Source organism: Cyprinus carpio, chromosome A4, assembly GCF_018340385.1.
Source record: "Cyprinus carpio isolate SPL01 chromosome A4, ASM1834038v1, whole genome shotgun sequence".
NCBI classification, from domain to species: Eukaryota; Metazoa; Chordata; class Actinopteri; order Cypriniformes; family Cyprinidae; genus Cyprinus; species Cyprinus carpio.
In genome coordinates, this window is record NC_056575.1 from 1,818,813 (window position 1) to 1,837,281 (window position 18,469).

Genomic DNA, 18,469 nt, shown 5'->3' on the forward strand with positions numbered 1-18,469 from the left:
CTCCTCCTCATCACCAGCATCCCTGAAGAAACCAGATAGAAATGTCATAAAATTAAGTTAGATTCTAGATGGGATGGTCTCATTTGTCTATTAAATGTAACGTGCTTTAACTCGAGCCTGCTATAAAACAGTAGTAAGCCAATGAACTCTCACGCTAACTGCTGTTTAGCCTCCGATATGATGCGCTGCAGCTCTTCTTTGCTCAACTCAACCTGTAACGATGATTTCAATCGCGTTAAAGCGCAAACACGTGTGCGTATAGAAACACGCCGTGTAAACACAACCAGAAGACAGACTCACTTTATCCGGCGTTTCTTTAGCGACCCCGCGCTTCACCCATCCGACGCACGTTATTTGAGAGCTCATGGTTTATTCGGTACGGATTTATGACGGTAAAAACAACACACGAGGATTCTCCGAGCTGTAGTCGCGCCGTGATGACGTCACATCGGCGCCGAGACACAGAAATAAAAAAAATTGCTAGAGCAACTTTGGCGAGACATTTCATTGTAAACTTCATACATAATGACTTTGATCTTTACTTTAATGATGTTTTGTTTGGATTTTTCACTTTTGAGAAGCAATATGAAAATGTTTACTTTCTTTGCAACCTAATTATTATTAAATTATTACCTAAGATTATGAAAGTTGCCCCCCTTTTTTCTCACTTTCAGGAAGATATTAAGATCTATATTAAATTATTGTCTACCTCCTGTTACAAAAAGGCAACTAAAACTTTGAATGCATGCTTACTTTTTTTTGGTCTAATTTTTTTCCCATTTATTTATTATTATATTTATTGATTGATTGATTTTTAATGCAATTGCTTTTTGTTGTTATTTTATTTTTTATTATTATTTCTCTCTGTCTTCTGAATTGAATTGCTATAGGCTCTTTTCTTTGGCATATGTTTTTTCACTTTTGTATTCCCTAAGAAAGTGTTCAATAAAAATAATAATAAAAAATTATAAAAAAAATTACTAGAGCAGAATGTTGCAGTTCTTCTCAAATAAAATAAAATAATCACTAACAAAAATAAAAAAAAATGCAAACTCATTATTTTCATTTAGTTTAACCTGATGTACTAAAATAACTAAAACGGAAACAAAAATGAATAAAATTATATAACTAAAAAGAAATCAAAATGTCAAAATTAGTATTTAAATTATAATTGTAACAAAAAATTCTAAAATTAATCAAATTTATCACACACGTAATATCTTACTGTATAATAACACGGTTTACTGTGTATTTGACGTTTACTGTGTTACCGTGTAATATATTTAATATAATAAAATATTAAAGCATGAAATGATGTAAACAGTCAACATTGTACATCATCAATCTTTTTATATATATGTATATATATATATATATAAAAACGTGGTCAATATATGCAAATATACATATGTACTGTAAATATTTATGTAAACATCATATTTTACAAATTGGTAAAACTAAATACGGTAATATTCACAAACATACAGAGCATGACACATGTTAGCTGGGCTAAAATAATATTAAAAAGCTTAATTTATGGCATCTTATGCTCACATAATCATGTGAGACAGTACCATGGTAAAATAATGCTATCAAAGTTAGTACCATATCACACCTAATACACCTTGATTATAAACACCATATCCATGTAGCACTCCAGATACCACGGTACATGTCCAAAAAACATGGTTACAAACAAAAAAGCTCCAGCATAATACTTAAAGTAAAAATATACATTTTCTTTGTTTCATTAGTTCAATAAAAAGTGGTTAAAGATCACATATCTGGTTTTTATCATTTATAATATGCTAATATTATATGTAACAATACGCACTGAATGGATTGTCAGAACTGATTTTTAGTGGCCGTTCGTAACAAACTGATAATTAAAATGATGTTTCAAACCCATAAAGTGCAATTTCTGAAAATATTAAACTTAGTGGTTGACGATCCTTCTCCTCTTTTATCTGTAATAATTAAAGCACTTCAGATACCATTACAGTGATCACATTATACAACACGTCTGCTAAATTGAAAATGACTATGCAAACATTCTTGGTCGTGCTTGTTTGAGGTTTAAGCCTGAATTGGCGTCTGAGATGCGGTGCAGTTCATGGATTAAGGTGAAGGACGGTAACAGATGTAGTTTCAGGTTTGACATGAGCTGGCCTTTTAAGGCTTCACACTTTCAGATCCAACTCTGGCTCTTCAATCTCGCTCTGTAGATTGTCAGCGATGGGCTTCATGAGCTCCTTGAAGTGTTGGATGTTGGTTTCATGCAGGATGACCTGCGTCAGGTAACGCTCCCGTTTGATCTGCTCCTTCAGAGCTTCCGGCACGTCCGGGATCATGTAGGACAGAATGAACTTGGTGAAATAAACAATGTGCTGCGAGGAGAAGAAAAACGCATATTTACAACAACAGAACAAACGTGTTTTATTAAATCATCATTAGTTGTCTCACATCTAGTCACTTGCCTCAAGCACAATCATAAAAGCCAGTTTGGCAGCAATAACGTGCCAGTAATAAATGCTGAAGTCATACTGATTTGGGTGACCGGGAGGATGCCTGAAATCACGATACCTGAGAACATAAGAAGAGTGCATTAATACACAAGTCATAGTGTAAAAAGAAAAAAAAAAACTGATTTTGAAATAACTGTGAGCTGTTTTGTTTAATAAATAAATAAAACTGTTTTGTGAATATATTGGTAACACTTTACAATAAAGCTCCTTTTGTTAACATTAATTAATGCATTAACATTATCTTACAATAAGCAATATATTATTTACAAGATTTAATAATTTATGTTAATGTTATTTCATAAAAAAACAACTATTCTTTGTTGTGTGTATAGATAGATAGATGGAGCTTTCGATTTAAAAATGTATTAGTAAATTTTAAAACTAAGATGAATAAATAATTATTTTTCATTGTTAGTTCATGTTAACTAATACATTTAAATAATGTTAAGAAATAACCTTGTTGTATTTGTAGTATTGCCAAAATATTAAAGATAATTTAAAGAATCTTAACTAATACTCTTAACTAGTACTGAAAACAAAGATTTGTCTACATAAATATTATTTAAATAATAAACTTTAACTAAATTCATTATATTCTTTAAATAAATAAACTCAAAATGATAACCCCCTAACTAATAAATAAAATTGTACAAAATTAAACATTTCTCATTTGTATTCAGTGTAACTTGATGTACTAAAAATAACTCAAACTAAAATAAACATTAATAAAACTATATAGACATATTTATAAAACTAATAAATGACAAAAACATACAATTAACTAAATATAAAAAGTAATTCAAAATATGAATAAAAACTATAATTACACAAACAACACAGTTATCATATTTTAGTTAGTTAAAGCATGAGCAGATGCTTTTCCACAGAACTAAAAAGTTCTTTGTTCATTTTTTTTTTCTTGTGAAATCAGGTTGTAAAACTCGTTTTGGTTTTAAATAACCTTTCACTGTACTGCGCCTCAAAAACCGCAGATCAATCTTTCTTTAGTATCTCTTGCCACCTGCCATATTATTAGACAAGCTTTTGCTATTTTCTATGCAAATCTATGGAAGTCTTGTGTGTTTGGGTAGTTTTATATAAACGATCCAAACATACAGGTGTTACAAGTCACTTCATAACTTAACAATACTCTCTTTTTACTTTTCAAAATACATATGCATGCTCTGTATTAAACCGACATTCCCAAATAAACATGCAGAAGAATGCTTGTAAAATTGGCGAGCTTATAAAAGGATAAACTGAAAGCATTTTAGTGCAGTTACAACTGGTTATGTTTTACCAGCTCACCTGCATGTAGTGATGTTGTTGAACCAGTACGGTGTGATCTCCTCGTTCGGCCTTTTCATCTCACTGAGGTGCTTTCATCTCGATGAAGTGTGGAGTGTTGTTGATGTAGACGGGAGTTGTGTGTTCAGATCCACCTGAATAAGGGCTGACGGAAAACGCCCAGTAATAAACCAGTCGAGGGATCATATCAGAAGTGAAGGCAATAATGGCAGCCTGGAGAGGAAAACACCTACAGTGAGTGAACATGACCTCAATCACACACGATGCAAAAACAATGACTTCCTCTCAACCCACATTTGTGGCCACCGCTAGAATCGCCACCCCCTGCAGGATGGGCTGCCAGGCGCCGATGTCTTGGGCCTTTTCTGGAACGGCCCGCCGAGACTGAGTCGTGTACTTCCAGGCGTCCACGCGGATTTCACACAGATTGTTGAACAGCGCCAGGAGAGGAGCCAACGGGAAGGACGCCACGAACAGAGTCACGAAACCAAACTGGATCACTGCAAACAGACAAAAAAAGAAAATGAAAATTTGCTATAAATGTACTCACTCTCAGGCCATCCAAGACTGTTTTTCTTTATTATATTTAGCTGAAATCGTGACCCATAAAATGCAAGTCAATGGCTACCGTCACTTTTAGATTTAAAAAAGCACATACAGGCAACACAAAAACAATTCCCTTGGCTCCTGATGATTTATTGAGGTCTTATGAAGTGAAATGATCATATATGATGTCATTGCTTGATTACGTAAACAAACTGGTGAATCGGTTATTTGAACCAGTTCATTGAAACAAACTGTCCGAAAGGAACAGTTCACTGAAAATAATTGGATTTCCCATTTGTCTGATTCTCTGGATTAGGGGTAATAATGTTGTAAAGAATGATCTTTCACTTCATAAGACCTCAATATATCAAGCCAGGGGTATTAATTTTGTGTTACTTGTGTTGTTTTTTTGACTCTGAAGTGCTGGTAGCCAATGACTTTCATTATATGAATCACCACGGATAACAGTTTTATCTAAAAACCTTCTTTACTGTTCTAAATCTTCTACTGTGTTCATATCCAACAATGTTTCATGGTTCAGATGTGCATAAAGTCTCACCCATCTCCAGATATTCATAAAACAGGCCGAGCTTTCCTATCGGCTGGAGTTGATAGTCCTGTTCCCAGCGAGGAATCACTTTTTCTGAACTCACCTGGGTGCAATGACGAAATATCAGATTCTTCAACCACCTACAAACACCATTAATTCATTAATCACTGTGGTGTTCCACTTTGTTCCAAAGACGAACAAAGCTCTTACGGGTTTGGAACGACATGGGGGTAAGTGAATAATGACAAAATTTCCATTTTGGGGTGGAGAATCCCTTTAATATTTTATAATAGTTTTAATTTTTACAGTTTCTGTTTTTATTTTAGTCTTAGTTGAAGTTTTAGTAATATTGTTGTGTTTTTGTATTTTTATAGTTTATGTCTAAATAGTTTTTATTCATTTTTATTTCAGTTTTAGTTTGTTATTTTACCTAGACAACTACAATATTTTAATTATTATAATATAATATTTCAATATTTTATAATATAATATTTTCAATATTTTAATTTATTTCAGTTAACATTTATTTTATTTCAAATAACAAAACAGTTTAGTTTTAGTAAAATGTGTTTAGCTTTTTGTTGATTGTGGTAAACTTGTTAGTGTTACCAAAACACACAACAAAAGTACTAAAACTTTAAAAAACAGAATATATAAAAATTGACACAAATTCAAAATGTCACTAAAAACTATAGTTTACTAAAATAACATGGGGTCTCATTAAACAATAAAACTACTTAAACATTTTTTGTTCAGTGAAACAAAGCTGCAATAAAAGCAGAAACTGAAATAAATTAAAACGCTAAAAATACTAACTGGAAATAATAATTAAAAAAAACTAAAACAGAAATATTTAAAAGAAAATGCACATCACAAATTAATTAAAATTTGAATTAAAACTAATTCAAAATATGAATAAAAATATAATTACTCTAAAATACCACTGGGTCTTATTCACTAATTTCATATGTATGCATGGGTTGAACTTCTCATCTCTACTTAATTCGAAATATTTATTTGTAAAAATTAGAATACAATTTAGCATGAAAGTTATTGTTTGATTATGATTTGTTTTTTTGAAAATGGTCATACACAGATTTCACACACAAATTCGTGTGCAAACGCTTAGTGAAAATGCCCAGTATCTGTTGCCCAATGTCGATTAGCACACAAAATAATTTCAACTCGCACCTCAGTGTTTTTAGTAGCTTTACTATTTCATAACAGGTGCAATGTCATTCTTGCGCCATAGATGTCTATTATAAGTGCATAACTGTAACCATGACTTTGGTTTGTTCTTATAAACTGAACAACAGGATGAATGATTTGAACCAGTTTGTGGTTTGTGTTTGAAACTCACGGCAGAAGGACTTCCTGTATGTTATTCCAGATGGCCTTTCCTGTCATGATGATTGATAGCTGTGTGGTCAGTTCAGTCAGGCAGCCGCCGGGATCACACTGACACAATATTGCACATTTCATTCAAGAAATACAGCTGCATATCAATTCATGCAAATGTTTGATCGCACAGAAATGTCTCACCTCCTCATTGCGGAAGGTGCCCAGCCAGTAGACAGGCTCCCCCGGATATCCCACCACCTTCCCTTTGAAGAAAGCAATGTAGAAGCATGACGAGTAATAGTTCACAAACTGAAAGAGGAACATCTTCAGCGTCAGGCTGTTCTCGTACTCCGTTTTGGTCCGCGGCAGCTCTGCAGCACACAGAATGAGTGTTCACAATGAGTCTGGGTTTCTCAAACAAATAATTAAATCATAAAAATTACAAATTGCAATACATGAATAAATAGTTTTAAAATAACTATATATTTTATTTGTTTGCCCGCATGCCATGAGATCTTTAACTGACATTAAAGAATTGTGAACATGTAAATCATGGTTATTATCATTAACAAAGACTGTTAAAAATGTTTTTGTTAATTGAAATTGAAATAAAATAAAAAATATGAACAAAATTCAAACGAAAATATGAAATGGTGCAGCTAAATGAAGTTTAAGTTCAAGCACTAAAATGACTGACTAATGAATAAAAATAAATAAAAAATGTTCACAAAATTACTAAAAGTAAAAAAATTTTTTTTTTAAATAAAATCTAATTCAAAACAGTAATAAAAATTATAATAGCATATAAATAATATAAATAAAAAATAGCAATAAATAAATTATTTCAAATAAATAAATAAATCCAAAAAGAAAAAAGCAAATCAGGGATATTATTGTTAACAAAAATAAAACTACTAAAAATATAGCCGACCTCCATACAGCATCCGCCCGGAACTGATTCTGTTTACAACAGTGAGCGTAAGCTAGATTAAAGTGATTATTACATTTTGAATATGGATATTTTTCTTACAAAAATACATCAATTCGCTACAGGAGGCCTTTGTTCACCCCCCGGAGCCATGTGAGACACTTTTTTTTTTTTTATGGATGGGCGCTTTTTATTTAACTTCTTTTGGACTGATGCATGCAACACCCGCTGAGTGGCATTAAACAGCTTGAAAGATCAAAGACAATTTTTAAATATAACTCGTCTGAAAGAAGAAAGTCATACACACCTAGGATGACTTGAGAGTGAGTAATTTATGGGCTAATTTTCATTTTTGGGTGAACTAACCCTTTAACTAAAAAAAATGTTTTCATTTTCAGGGATTCAGCTGAAAAAACCTGATGGGAATCATTTGTGTAAATCATCAAACTAGTATGAGTGAAAGGGATCCCTTACCGAAGTCTGTGATCAAGATGGCCACTTTCTCGTAGACGTTGTTGAGAATCATGATGATGATTAAGCTGATAAAGGAGGCCGTGATGGACGTGGCCATCTGAGGGGTGACGTACTCTTTGAACGGCTCCAGCTCCTTTCTGTTGTTCAGATGAGAGTGCAGATTCGAAGAGAAAGTGATAAACATTGCCAGACGATCAGACGATACACGATCACGCCCGACCACCGACGCTATGATCAACAGAACCTACAACAAAACATGAGAACATGAATTTACATTTGCAAGCTGTTTTACATGCGTAAGCACAAGTCATCTCAGTACATGCATTTAGGGCTCTATGAAATCTGTTTTATTTTTCCCCAAGTTCTGTTTCTGTTTTTTTTTTTTTTTCTGGAATCCGTTTTAATGGTCAATCAATTATAGTAATTAAAAGTCAAATTAATTATAATCATGAAACTTATATATTTCAAAACCAATATATGAAAAGGGCACATTTGTTTTGTTTTTCTCAAATTCTGTATTTATTTAGGTTATTTATTTTATTTTATTTTATTTAGTTTAGTTTAGTTTAATTTATTTATTTTCTTTTACCAAATTCTGTGTTTTCCGTTTTTTATTTTACCTGGTTGGTTCCATTTTAATGGTTTAATTACATTTTTGTAATTTTATTTTTTTTTAATATTGTGAATTTTATAATTTTTAAAAAATTTTTTTTAGGTTTTTAAAAAAATATATTTTAACAGGGCCCTTACATTTTAAGGGTCCTATAAAAATTAAATTTGAATCATTATTTTCTGTTTTTATTTTTTTACCAACTTCTGTGTTTCCATTTAATTTTTTTCTGGATTTAATTTTAATAGTTTAATTTAATTTTAGTAATCCAAAACCATATCTAATCAGTTTATAATTATTGAAATTTTTTTATTCAATAGCATATACAATTTATTAAAAGTTTAACAAAAAATATTTTAGGGCCCAATGAAATATGTTTTTCTTTTATTCTCTCAAACTCTGCTTTCTTTTATTTTATTATATATATATATATATATATATATATATTATATTTTTTTTTTTTTTTTTTTTTTTTGACCAAATTCTGTGTTTTCAGTTTTATTTTTATTTGTTTTATTCTATCTGAATGGTTAAATAACATTTTAATAATAAAAAAACATGTCTAAATTAATTGAATTCAAAAAACAACTTCATTATTGCATTTTTGTTTTTTACAATAATATGGCCCTATGATTCTTTTTTTTTTTTTTTTAGAATTTCTATGTTGTGTATTGTAATTTTTCTGGTAATTAAATAAAGACATTTTATTTATCTTTAAATATGAAAATTAAACAAACCTTTAAATTTTTTGCACATTTTTTGGGCAGGTTTACTTCTAAAATTAAAACATGGATGATAAATTGTGTGATTATCCTATGGAAATCATACGCCCCTTTATTGTATTATTACTTTATGTTGACTTTTAGATGCCTTTTTAAATATTTAATTACATGTATGAACGAGAAAGCACAATATTACCCAGAATAACACAGTGCCGATGCCACACGACACTCTCATGCACTTGCCACAGGCCGTGTACGGCACCTTCTCTGTTTCCTGTATAAACCAAACACAAAAGCTCTTTGTTAATATCACAAACCTAAAAAACAATAAGTTCATCTGAACAGAGCCACTGCATGTAGCGAAAATCATACCTGAGTAACAGGGTTCACTCTCTCATAGATGCATTTGGCCTCGTATTCAGGTCGAGGCTGTTCCCTCCTGGAACAACTCCACCGTGTCCCAGTCGTGCTCCAGTTTGGCATGATAGCGCTTCCAGAACTCCAGAAACAGAGTCACTGCCAAAGACAAACACGTTGCATACAAAACACAAGATTTATAACATGCATACAAATAATGCTTCACAAAATTACAGTAATTACAGGAAGGTCCCATTAATTTGTTACAGTTTTTATTAATTTTCTTTGTAAATTTAAAAAAAAAAATACAACTGTTCATTGTCATTAATAAATGCCTTTGCAACTAAATGAAATAAGCTGAAGCAGTAAAATTAATAAATGGAAATAAAAACTAAAAGAGAACTAAAGCTGAAATAAAAATCAACTAAACCTAATTAATAATAATAAAAACACACAACAAATTACATAAAAATTAAACTATAATATGATGATGATAATAATAATGCACACAAAAAATATTAAATAAAACATAAAAATAAAAGCTGATTCAAAATAGTAATAAAATACTATAATAGCATAATAATGAAAAAATGAAAATAATACATTAAATAAATGGTTTAAATTATTGTCATTGTCATTGTTAGGTCAAGTGTTAAGAAACTATAGATTTTAATAATATTTTAAATCTTTTTTTATATATGTTCTGTTTTCATTTTAGTTAAAGTTTTAGTAATTTTGTTGTTTTATTTTAGTATCACTGAGATATTATTATTATTATTATTATTATTATTTAATATTTTTAATTTGTTTATATATTTCATTCCATAGTATTTATATATAAATTATATTTATATTATATTATATTATATTATATTATATTATATTTATATATTTTATATACACACACACACACACAGACACACACACACATATATATGTTTATGCAGTTTTTAATAATTTTATTTCTGTTATTTTAGTACATCAAGTTAAACTAAATTAAAATGAAAAATGCTGCCTTAGCAACTAGCAGAAATAAAATGTCTTTTATATTTTATTTTGTTTAAAGAATTATTTTTAAGGTTTTAGTTTTAGATTTAGTTTCAGTTTTATTTAACTAACCCTGTTAGTTTCCGTTAACTAAGTTAACTAATGTTAACAAACTTAGCCTTACTGTAAAATGCTACCAATGAAACATATTGCATACAAAAACAGCAAAAGTTTTGTTGAAACGCCAAACAAGTTTATGACACAACTAAATGTTGCATTAACAAACAAGACTGCATGCTGCATGCTGGCTCTTGGCCAGATTAAGCTGCAATGTGGAGCTGGAATTTTGCAAGCAGACAAAAGTTTAGCAACACAACACTGGTATGAGTGCATGGGATCATGTGACCAGCGTATGACATCACTCACCCCAAACAGACATGAAGATGGCAAACACTAGCGTCCCATAGTTATCAAATATACACAGTCTCTGTGGAGTAAAAAACCAACACAGAAACACATTCTTAGCTTCAGAGCGTTTCACAAACAAAATAAACCTCAGATAAATCCTAGATCAGACACCAAATCCCACAATCCTCCAGAGGAGACGCTGTGGATCTGTGTGTTTGGACTACTCACTTTAGACGACTCACACGTGCTGTTGAGCCTCCAGTACGACAGTAGTCACACTGTGGACACATGATGATTTCTCCACCAATCTGAGGGTCACACACCTCTTTGCTGCCCAAACAAACAGTCAGAATCAGTCAAAGTCAAACATACATAAGTACTGTACAAGAAGGGCTGGAGCATTTGGGGAAAATTCTGATAAAAACTGCAATAAAAATCATGTTTGATGTGTAAGTTTATAGGGTTGCACAATTTGCAAGAAATATGTTTGTATGACCCAATTTATACTGAGAATTAATATTACAAATATCGTGGATAAAATATTATTTAAATGCTATTTTTATGTATTAGTTTTATGTAAAATTCTTGGTTTGTATTACAATAAATTATTACAAATTTATTTATTTTTATATTTTCTATAATTAATTAATTAATTATTTTTTTAGGGACAGAAATTTTGTGATTATGTATTTATCAATACAATCTATTTATGTTTATTTTATATTTAATTCATTTATTAATTAAAATATATTTTAATTTTTAAATAGTTTTTAATAGTAATAATTACTTTAGTTTTTACAGAATAAAAATGACTAAATGAAAACAAAATAATAAATAACACTATTGTAATATTTCACTTTAAATTAAAAAAGAAGTACGGACAGTCTTTATCACCCTGCGGTAGTACTGTACTGTTAGTTGTATAATTGCTGTACCTCCATGTGCTGCTCTCTCTGGTTGTGTATCCGTATATGAAACAACAGAGTCCGACTGCAGCGGCGAGAGTCAACATGACTGTGTAAAACCCAACCAGGCAAAATATATGCCGATCTTCTCTCCGAAATACTTCCTGAAAGTATTAACAAGCTCATCTATCGGGAGGGGATCAGAAGAAAAAACAGAAACAGCACGAATGCATCAACAGACTGATACACAAACACACCTGATCAGGTCCAGAGGCTGCATCTTGTAAAAGCTCTTGGGATGAGCCCACTCATTAAACAGCAGAAATCTCTCATTAGGGCAACTGGGCTCTTTAGATTTCACATTAAATCTGCACTGTTACAGAAATCACAAAAACACCAGCAGAAAGCACATTAATACTCATGCAACATTTCAGTTACTTTACATAAAGTACATCCAGTTTAAATGCAGGACAGGGGGGACACGCAAAAAAATCTTTAGAAAGAAGCCAAGAAAGTTCTTTAAATAAATTCCAAGAATGATTCTCAGTGCAATTCTTGTGGAAAAAAAAAAAAATCCTTTTCTTAAGAACCCTTTGTTTGTGCCTAAGAATGAAGTGCCAAGATGTGATGTCATCTCATTGTATGGCGGTTTTCAAGACTACACTGATCAACTGAATATTGAACATTTCAAAGGCTGTTTTTTTTTTTTGCGCTGCCTGCATGCAGATCATTGTAATAATCATTATAAGTGTGCAAAATTTCACAGAGGGCTTAAATTCATACAACATTCACTTATATATATATATAACATTTTATTCCTTTATATGGTGTGATAAATAAAATAAAAAATCGCCTCTGTAAAAACCTTTCAATATGTCAACAAAATGAAACAAGAATATTGATCCTGGCTTTATCCATTGTTCAGATTCCTGTTCTGGAAATAATATAAAGCAACTGTCATAATATACTGTGATCAGTGGTAATTAGGGTTATTATAGTCGACCAAAAAAATAAATAATATATATATATATATATATATATATATATATATATATATATATATATATATATCTATATATATATATATATATATATATGGCTATAAAATAATAATCATAATATTATTAATAATTATTATTTTTACTAAATAGAAACTTCTAAATAAAAATAAAACAAGAAACGCAATAAGAAAAGTAATATTTTACAATATATAATTTAATACAATTAAAATGTGGCACTCTGGCACTCATTTTCATTTCATTTAACTTTGTGTTTCAGAATAACTAAAACTGAAATATAAATGTATAAAAATTATATAAAAATTGCAAAAACACAAAAAAATGATTAAAACTAACTAAAAATAAAATGACTGTTAAAAAATATATTAATAAAAATAACACTGGTGTTATTTTAGGATTATTTACATTCTACTACTTTTTAAGTAAAATGTATTTTATATTTTCGGTTTTTAATTTGATTTTAGATTCACTGTTTATTTATCTTACAAATTTAGTGCTAGTGTTTTATTGTATTACTATTTAAGTTTAATTTTTTTTTTTATTTGTTTATAGTTTTTATTTCTTTTCAGTTTTCAACAATTTAAATTATTCATCTGATAAATTAATATATATATATCTATATATATATATAATATATATCTATATTATATATATTATATATATATATATAAAAGTCTTTTTAATAGTTGTAGTTTTACTTAACTACTGATAACCCTGAAAGTATGGTGAAATCTATTTCTATATAAATTTGACCCTATTCACCTTTGATATCTTCCCTCAAAAACAGTGCAACCAGCACACGGATTGTACTTACATCATGTAAGGATACGCAGCCTTATACACGCCTCCATCCAACAGCTTATTGAAGCCAAACTTCTTCACGTTTCCTCTGACCTCATACGGCGCTCGGCTGAGGATGTAGTACGCCTGCAACCCACAGCATATCAGTAAAACACAGGTGAAGGTTAAGCATGAGAGACTCTTGAGACATTCAATGCACCATTCTGCTCCTCATGGCCGGCGTGAAGAACTGCTCTTTGTCCTTCACAAAAAAACACTTCAGCTGATCCTTCCGGAAAGGAGCCGTGAAGAATTCTGGCTCCTTGGCGATGACGTCCTCGCTGGGGTAGAAGTGTCGTGTGAAGCAGTTGTACGTTGACGACTGCGGGGCCAGATCGTTGGGCTTGATGGGCAGTTTGATGTGCAGGACTTCAGCATAAGTGCACAAAACCTCAAAAGGCATGTGTACTTTCACATAGATGAGCTTCTCATCCACTACCTACAAAACACAGGGAGGAAACTCTCCCATCAGCACTACAGGAAGGCATACGTGCATCTAATCAATAAACAAACATTCCCTGCAAAATATATCAACAGGTTCAGACAGGGACTAGCAGTATCCTTCCTAAGAAGCCCATATATACGGGTAAAAATGATATAAACCACGCATGAGGAGCTCAGAAACTGAAAGAAAAATATCTAGAATCTCTATATCCATCTCTGTAGTGCTGGTGATTAAACTCATGACTGTTACGGATTGTGTCGCTTCCAATTCCACACCATATTCCATCAGCTGCGAGTGGCCTTCGAAAAACTCTCTGGTCTTGTCTAGAGAATAATTAAGAGAAAAAGAGGGTAATGTAGATAAAACTCCACTGAAGTTTTGAGGCGTAAGAAGACAGTTGTTGTAATAATAATGTGTAAATAATGCACAGATCGATCATTTGCCTTCATAAGACCGCAATATGTCGTCAGGAGTCACAGGGATTAATTTGGGAGGTTGCCTGTATGTGCTTTTTTGACTCTTAAAGTGCCTGTAGCCATTGACTTGCATTTTATGAACCACCAAGAACCACAGTTTCAGCTAAAAAATCATCTTTACTGTTCTACTGAAGACAAAAGTCATTACATCTTGGATGTCCTGAGGGTGAGAAAGTCATAACAGCAAATTTTCATTTTGGTTGTAACTGTCCCTTTAAGGGAAAGAGTTATATGTGTTTTTAGTGATTAAGGTTTTAAGTATAATGCATGTGAATATCACACAACACATTTGACCATCGCACAAATAAAATATTTGATCTTTTTAAAATCAAAAGCCAGAAAATATGGGTTAAAATATCACTGAGAAATATTCTTTGACAAGTTGATGATTTTTACCCAGTTAAGTCTGCTTAATATCTAGTTTCTAAATGCATATTACAGATATTATGAACATGTTTTTCTTGTGTATATGTATTTTTTTACTTTGCAAACAACATTTTATAAAACCACAGGCATTAAAAGAGTTTTGGATATTTATGAATAAAGAATTTGTGAATAAATAATTCACCATTCAGAACGACGGTAGCCATCAACTTCCTTAGTATATAGAAAAAACAATATGGAAGTCAATGGCTACCAACTGTTTGATTACCAACATTCTTCAAATAACTTCTGGTAAAATATCTTCCTTTGTGGTATCAATCCCTTTAATGTATTATCAGATAGTAAAGGTAATGGGGGCGATAGGTCTAGAAGTTTCTATTTGTTAAGAGGTGAACTAAAGAAATGGTTTTGAAAGTGGACTTTGACTTCTTTTTCCTCATAACCGAGCCCTTTTTCTCAGATTGCACTTTTAGACTCATCTCTCAGTAGACCAAAATGAAGTCAATCCTTCTCTTTCCATCTGTTGAAAAATAATGAAGGCAGGGTTACCGTTGAATGCAGCCTGTTAACAGCAAACTGACGTGTACAGAAAGCTCAAAATCTTCTCCAGTTAAGTGATGCAAAATAACTAAAAGTCATAAAAAGGGCTTACCGTAATAAAATAATTGCGCTTCTGAATTAATGCAGACATATGTTGCCACTAATAGAAACACTGAGATTTGTAATGAAAACGTACATGCAGCAATAAGGGTGTGTGGTGGGTGTGGGTCTTAATCTAAGAGTTTCCGGGGTTTAGCAAGGCAGATTGAAAAAGAAACCAACCCGTGCCACTTTTGGCACAGCTTTGACCTTTTGGCATAGAGATGTGGAGTTGGCAACTCTTCAGAATAAACTAGGAAAAAGCAATATACAAAATATGTCACAGTAAGCAAGAAACAGATTTAACAGGCAAACGTAGGAAAGTTATTATGCGGTCCTCTGCTGTGAATGGGCTTGCGTCATCAGAATAAAGTCCAAAGGAACAGCTGACAAAAATTCCCAATAGGCACAGCATTTTACTTCACAAGATGGTAACTGATAGAGTTCGGAGGACCTTGTGATGTTGTTTTATCAGCTGGTTGGACTCATTCTGATGGCACCCATTCACGGCAGGGAGCACATTGCGGGGCAAGAGATGCTACATTTCTCCAATCTGTTCCCACCAACACAAACAAACTCATCATTAATCTTAGGATGGCCGGGGGTGAGTACAGTCCCTTTCAATTCAAAGCTAATGACATGACGCAGCAAACATTAGGACACATGACTTACGCTGTTCGGAAGGCGCTGATTGAATGTTTTACTCACCGCAAAGGGGAAAACCAACCAAAAACAAACCAGCCAGAGAGCAAAGCACAAGGGGGGAAAAAATGAAACTAAAATCCAGCATGTTGCTGACGGAGTGGAAAAATGTCCATTGCAAACGATCTGAAACAGCCGGCACAAGGGCAAATCATCTGTCCAGGACGGGACGGTGGTATGAAGTACGCCTCCACAACACACTTCTCAATCCAGCACGTGAAATGAAAAACTGTCCATTAAAAAAACACTCAAGTAAAACATTCAGCGTGGCCCCCTTCAGGCAGCTTCTTGTTTCGGTCTTTGTGCTATAGGGTTAAGCTGATGCATATATGGTGATACTAACAACTAGTTTTGTTACTTAAAACACAGGGATTTGTGAAAACTGAAGCACTTTTGAATGTTGTTTGCCTCATGTTTCTGCACTTGCATTAAAAGGGACATCATTATTTAGCTAACAGGGCCTGGGTTCTCAGAATGTTTCGGGGCAAATTCCAAGTTAAAATTAATAGAACATTTGGTGATTCAAAAATGTTCTCAAGACATCAGCGCAAAAACACATCTGCAATGTCGATGTTTTCGTTTTTTCTTTTTTTTCTGAAACAGTTTGCGCGTGCCCTCCATTGTAAACATATTTTTTGTTTTAAATGTTGCGTGTTTCAGAACCTGTCAGCAGAACGTCTAAGAACAATCAAAAAGTAACATGTCCAACAAGGTTGTTTTTGCAAAATGACCAAAATGGAATGTTCCCGCAACTTCCACATAACCAAGACAAGAACGTTCAGAGAAACATTACAAAATACACATATTCAGCAGCGTATATTAGAGCAGATTTGTTGTTAATATGAGTTAGAAGAGAGTTGCTGCATGCCCCATTAAGGGATGAAATCATGTAACTTGTTCTTTCTGGTATTAGGTGTGTTGTATTGTTTTGAGTCTCACATATGAGTCTGGATTCTCTGGTCTCGATGAACGCGTTGAGCTCGTTATCATCTCTAAAAATATGACTGTTATGATAAGCTCAACGGACTTGCGGCGCCGAAAAAGAGAACTAACCTGGAGTGGCGTGCAGGGTTTTGTCCTCTTTTTCTCTTATCATCAGGATATGAGGACAAGTCTATAAACGGACCAGCAGAAAACTATTAAAGACGCTGAAACTCACCCACATCTGTCATTAAAAAGCCATCTCACGTCTCAGGCCCTCCTCGGTTTCTGAGTCCAGCCCGGTTTAAATTCATTGTCTTCTGCTTCCAAGCAGCTCTCGGCTTTAAACATACTGGAGGGGGGGCCCAAACTCTTCATGAATGTCAAAAGGCAGCATGGTAGCACAAGATACAACAAGAGTCTAGGCAGCAGCGAACAGCTTACCATTACACTCTAGAAAGAAAGCACAGAGTGGGAAAGCAAGAAGTGCGTGAAGTTTCTCTCTGCCAGTCTGAACTGCTGAGCTGAGAGTAGGTGGGGTCGGAAGAGGCTTTTCAAGCATCACAGGCTGCCAGACAGGCCTTGCATACCACTTTGGGTTGAACTTGTTGAAGATGTTTTCTAGTTTCCGCGCGTTGGCAATAATATCTGACTTTTGTGTTTGACTTCTGGTTTGCCCATAGTCTATAATGGTCATTTTTTTTTACACTTGGTATTTGGTACATTCACGTCAGACTACATTCTTTACTGTCACTATTTAATTCAGTCTCTCTGTTTAAACTACGCAACTCTGTATGGTGCTTTTACTTGCAAAGACAACGCATTTGAACAACACGGCACACAGAACTCATCAGTGCTGCTGGACGTCCAGTGTGAGTATGTAAAGGGGACCTCGGATGCCAAAATTTTCACTTTTACAGGATGGGTTTGCATATAAATGTAGTCTTAGCAATGTGAGGAAAACAATACCCTATAATGATAAAAATCCTTTTTTTTTTTTTTAAATCCCTGAAACATAAACAGTTTCAATTATCAGGCCATTTTGATTTTCTGAGCAGTATGACATCATATTGATCAAGCCCCACCCACGACCGCTGACAGACTGTCCCATATTAGCATATTTCCGCCCTCAGCCAGTTCTATGCTGTCTGTCATTTTCTCCACAATTGAGCAGCTGCAGAGACAACAATGTCTCGTAATGCAAGCAATCTAAGTGTTTTGTAGCTGAATGTTAAAGTGAACATAAGAGTCTTCATTTTCTCCCAACATCAGAGCCACTGAGGACATGGCTTTACTATTTATTTAAAAAAAATGTCATAATACTAAATACCACGACATCCCAGTGCGAGTATTTTTTTTCATTTGCTGGCTAATAAGTGTCA

At 32.9% G+C, this 18,469-nt stretch overlaps 1 protein-coding gene and 1 pseudogene across 1 annotated transcript in view; both read right to left on the reverse strand.

Moving 5' to 3' along the window:
• LOC109062025 (periodic tryptophan protein 1 homolog) overlaps nt 1–464 on the reverse strand; it is a 7,950-nt gene extending 7,486 nt beyond the window's left edge. The window contains exons 1-3 of the mRNA XM_042737624.1: nt 301–464; nt 154–212; nt 1–22 (exon numbers count right to left, since the gene is read on the reverse strand). The exon at nt 1–22 is cut by the window's left edge and continues 142 nt beyond it. Coding sequence (XP_042593558.1) covers nt 1–22; nt 154–212; nt 301–366 — 147 coding nt within the window. The 5' untranslated portion in view covers nt 367–464. The remainder of the gene's footprint in view (nt 23–153; nt 213–300) is intronic.
• Nucleotides 465–1,320: 856 nt separating this feature from the next.
• On the reverse strand, nt 1,321–17,784 carry LOC109062101 (annotated as a pseudogene).
• Between the last annotated feature and the right edge of the window lie 685 nt (nt 17,785–18,469).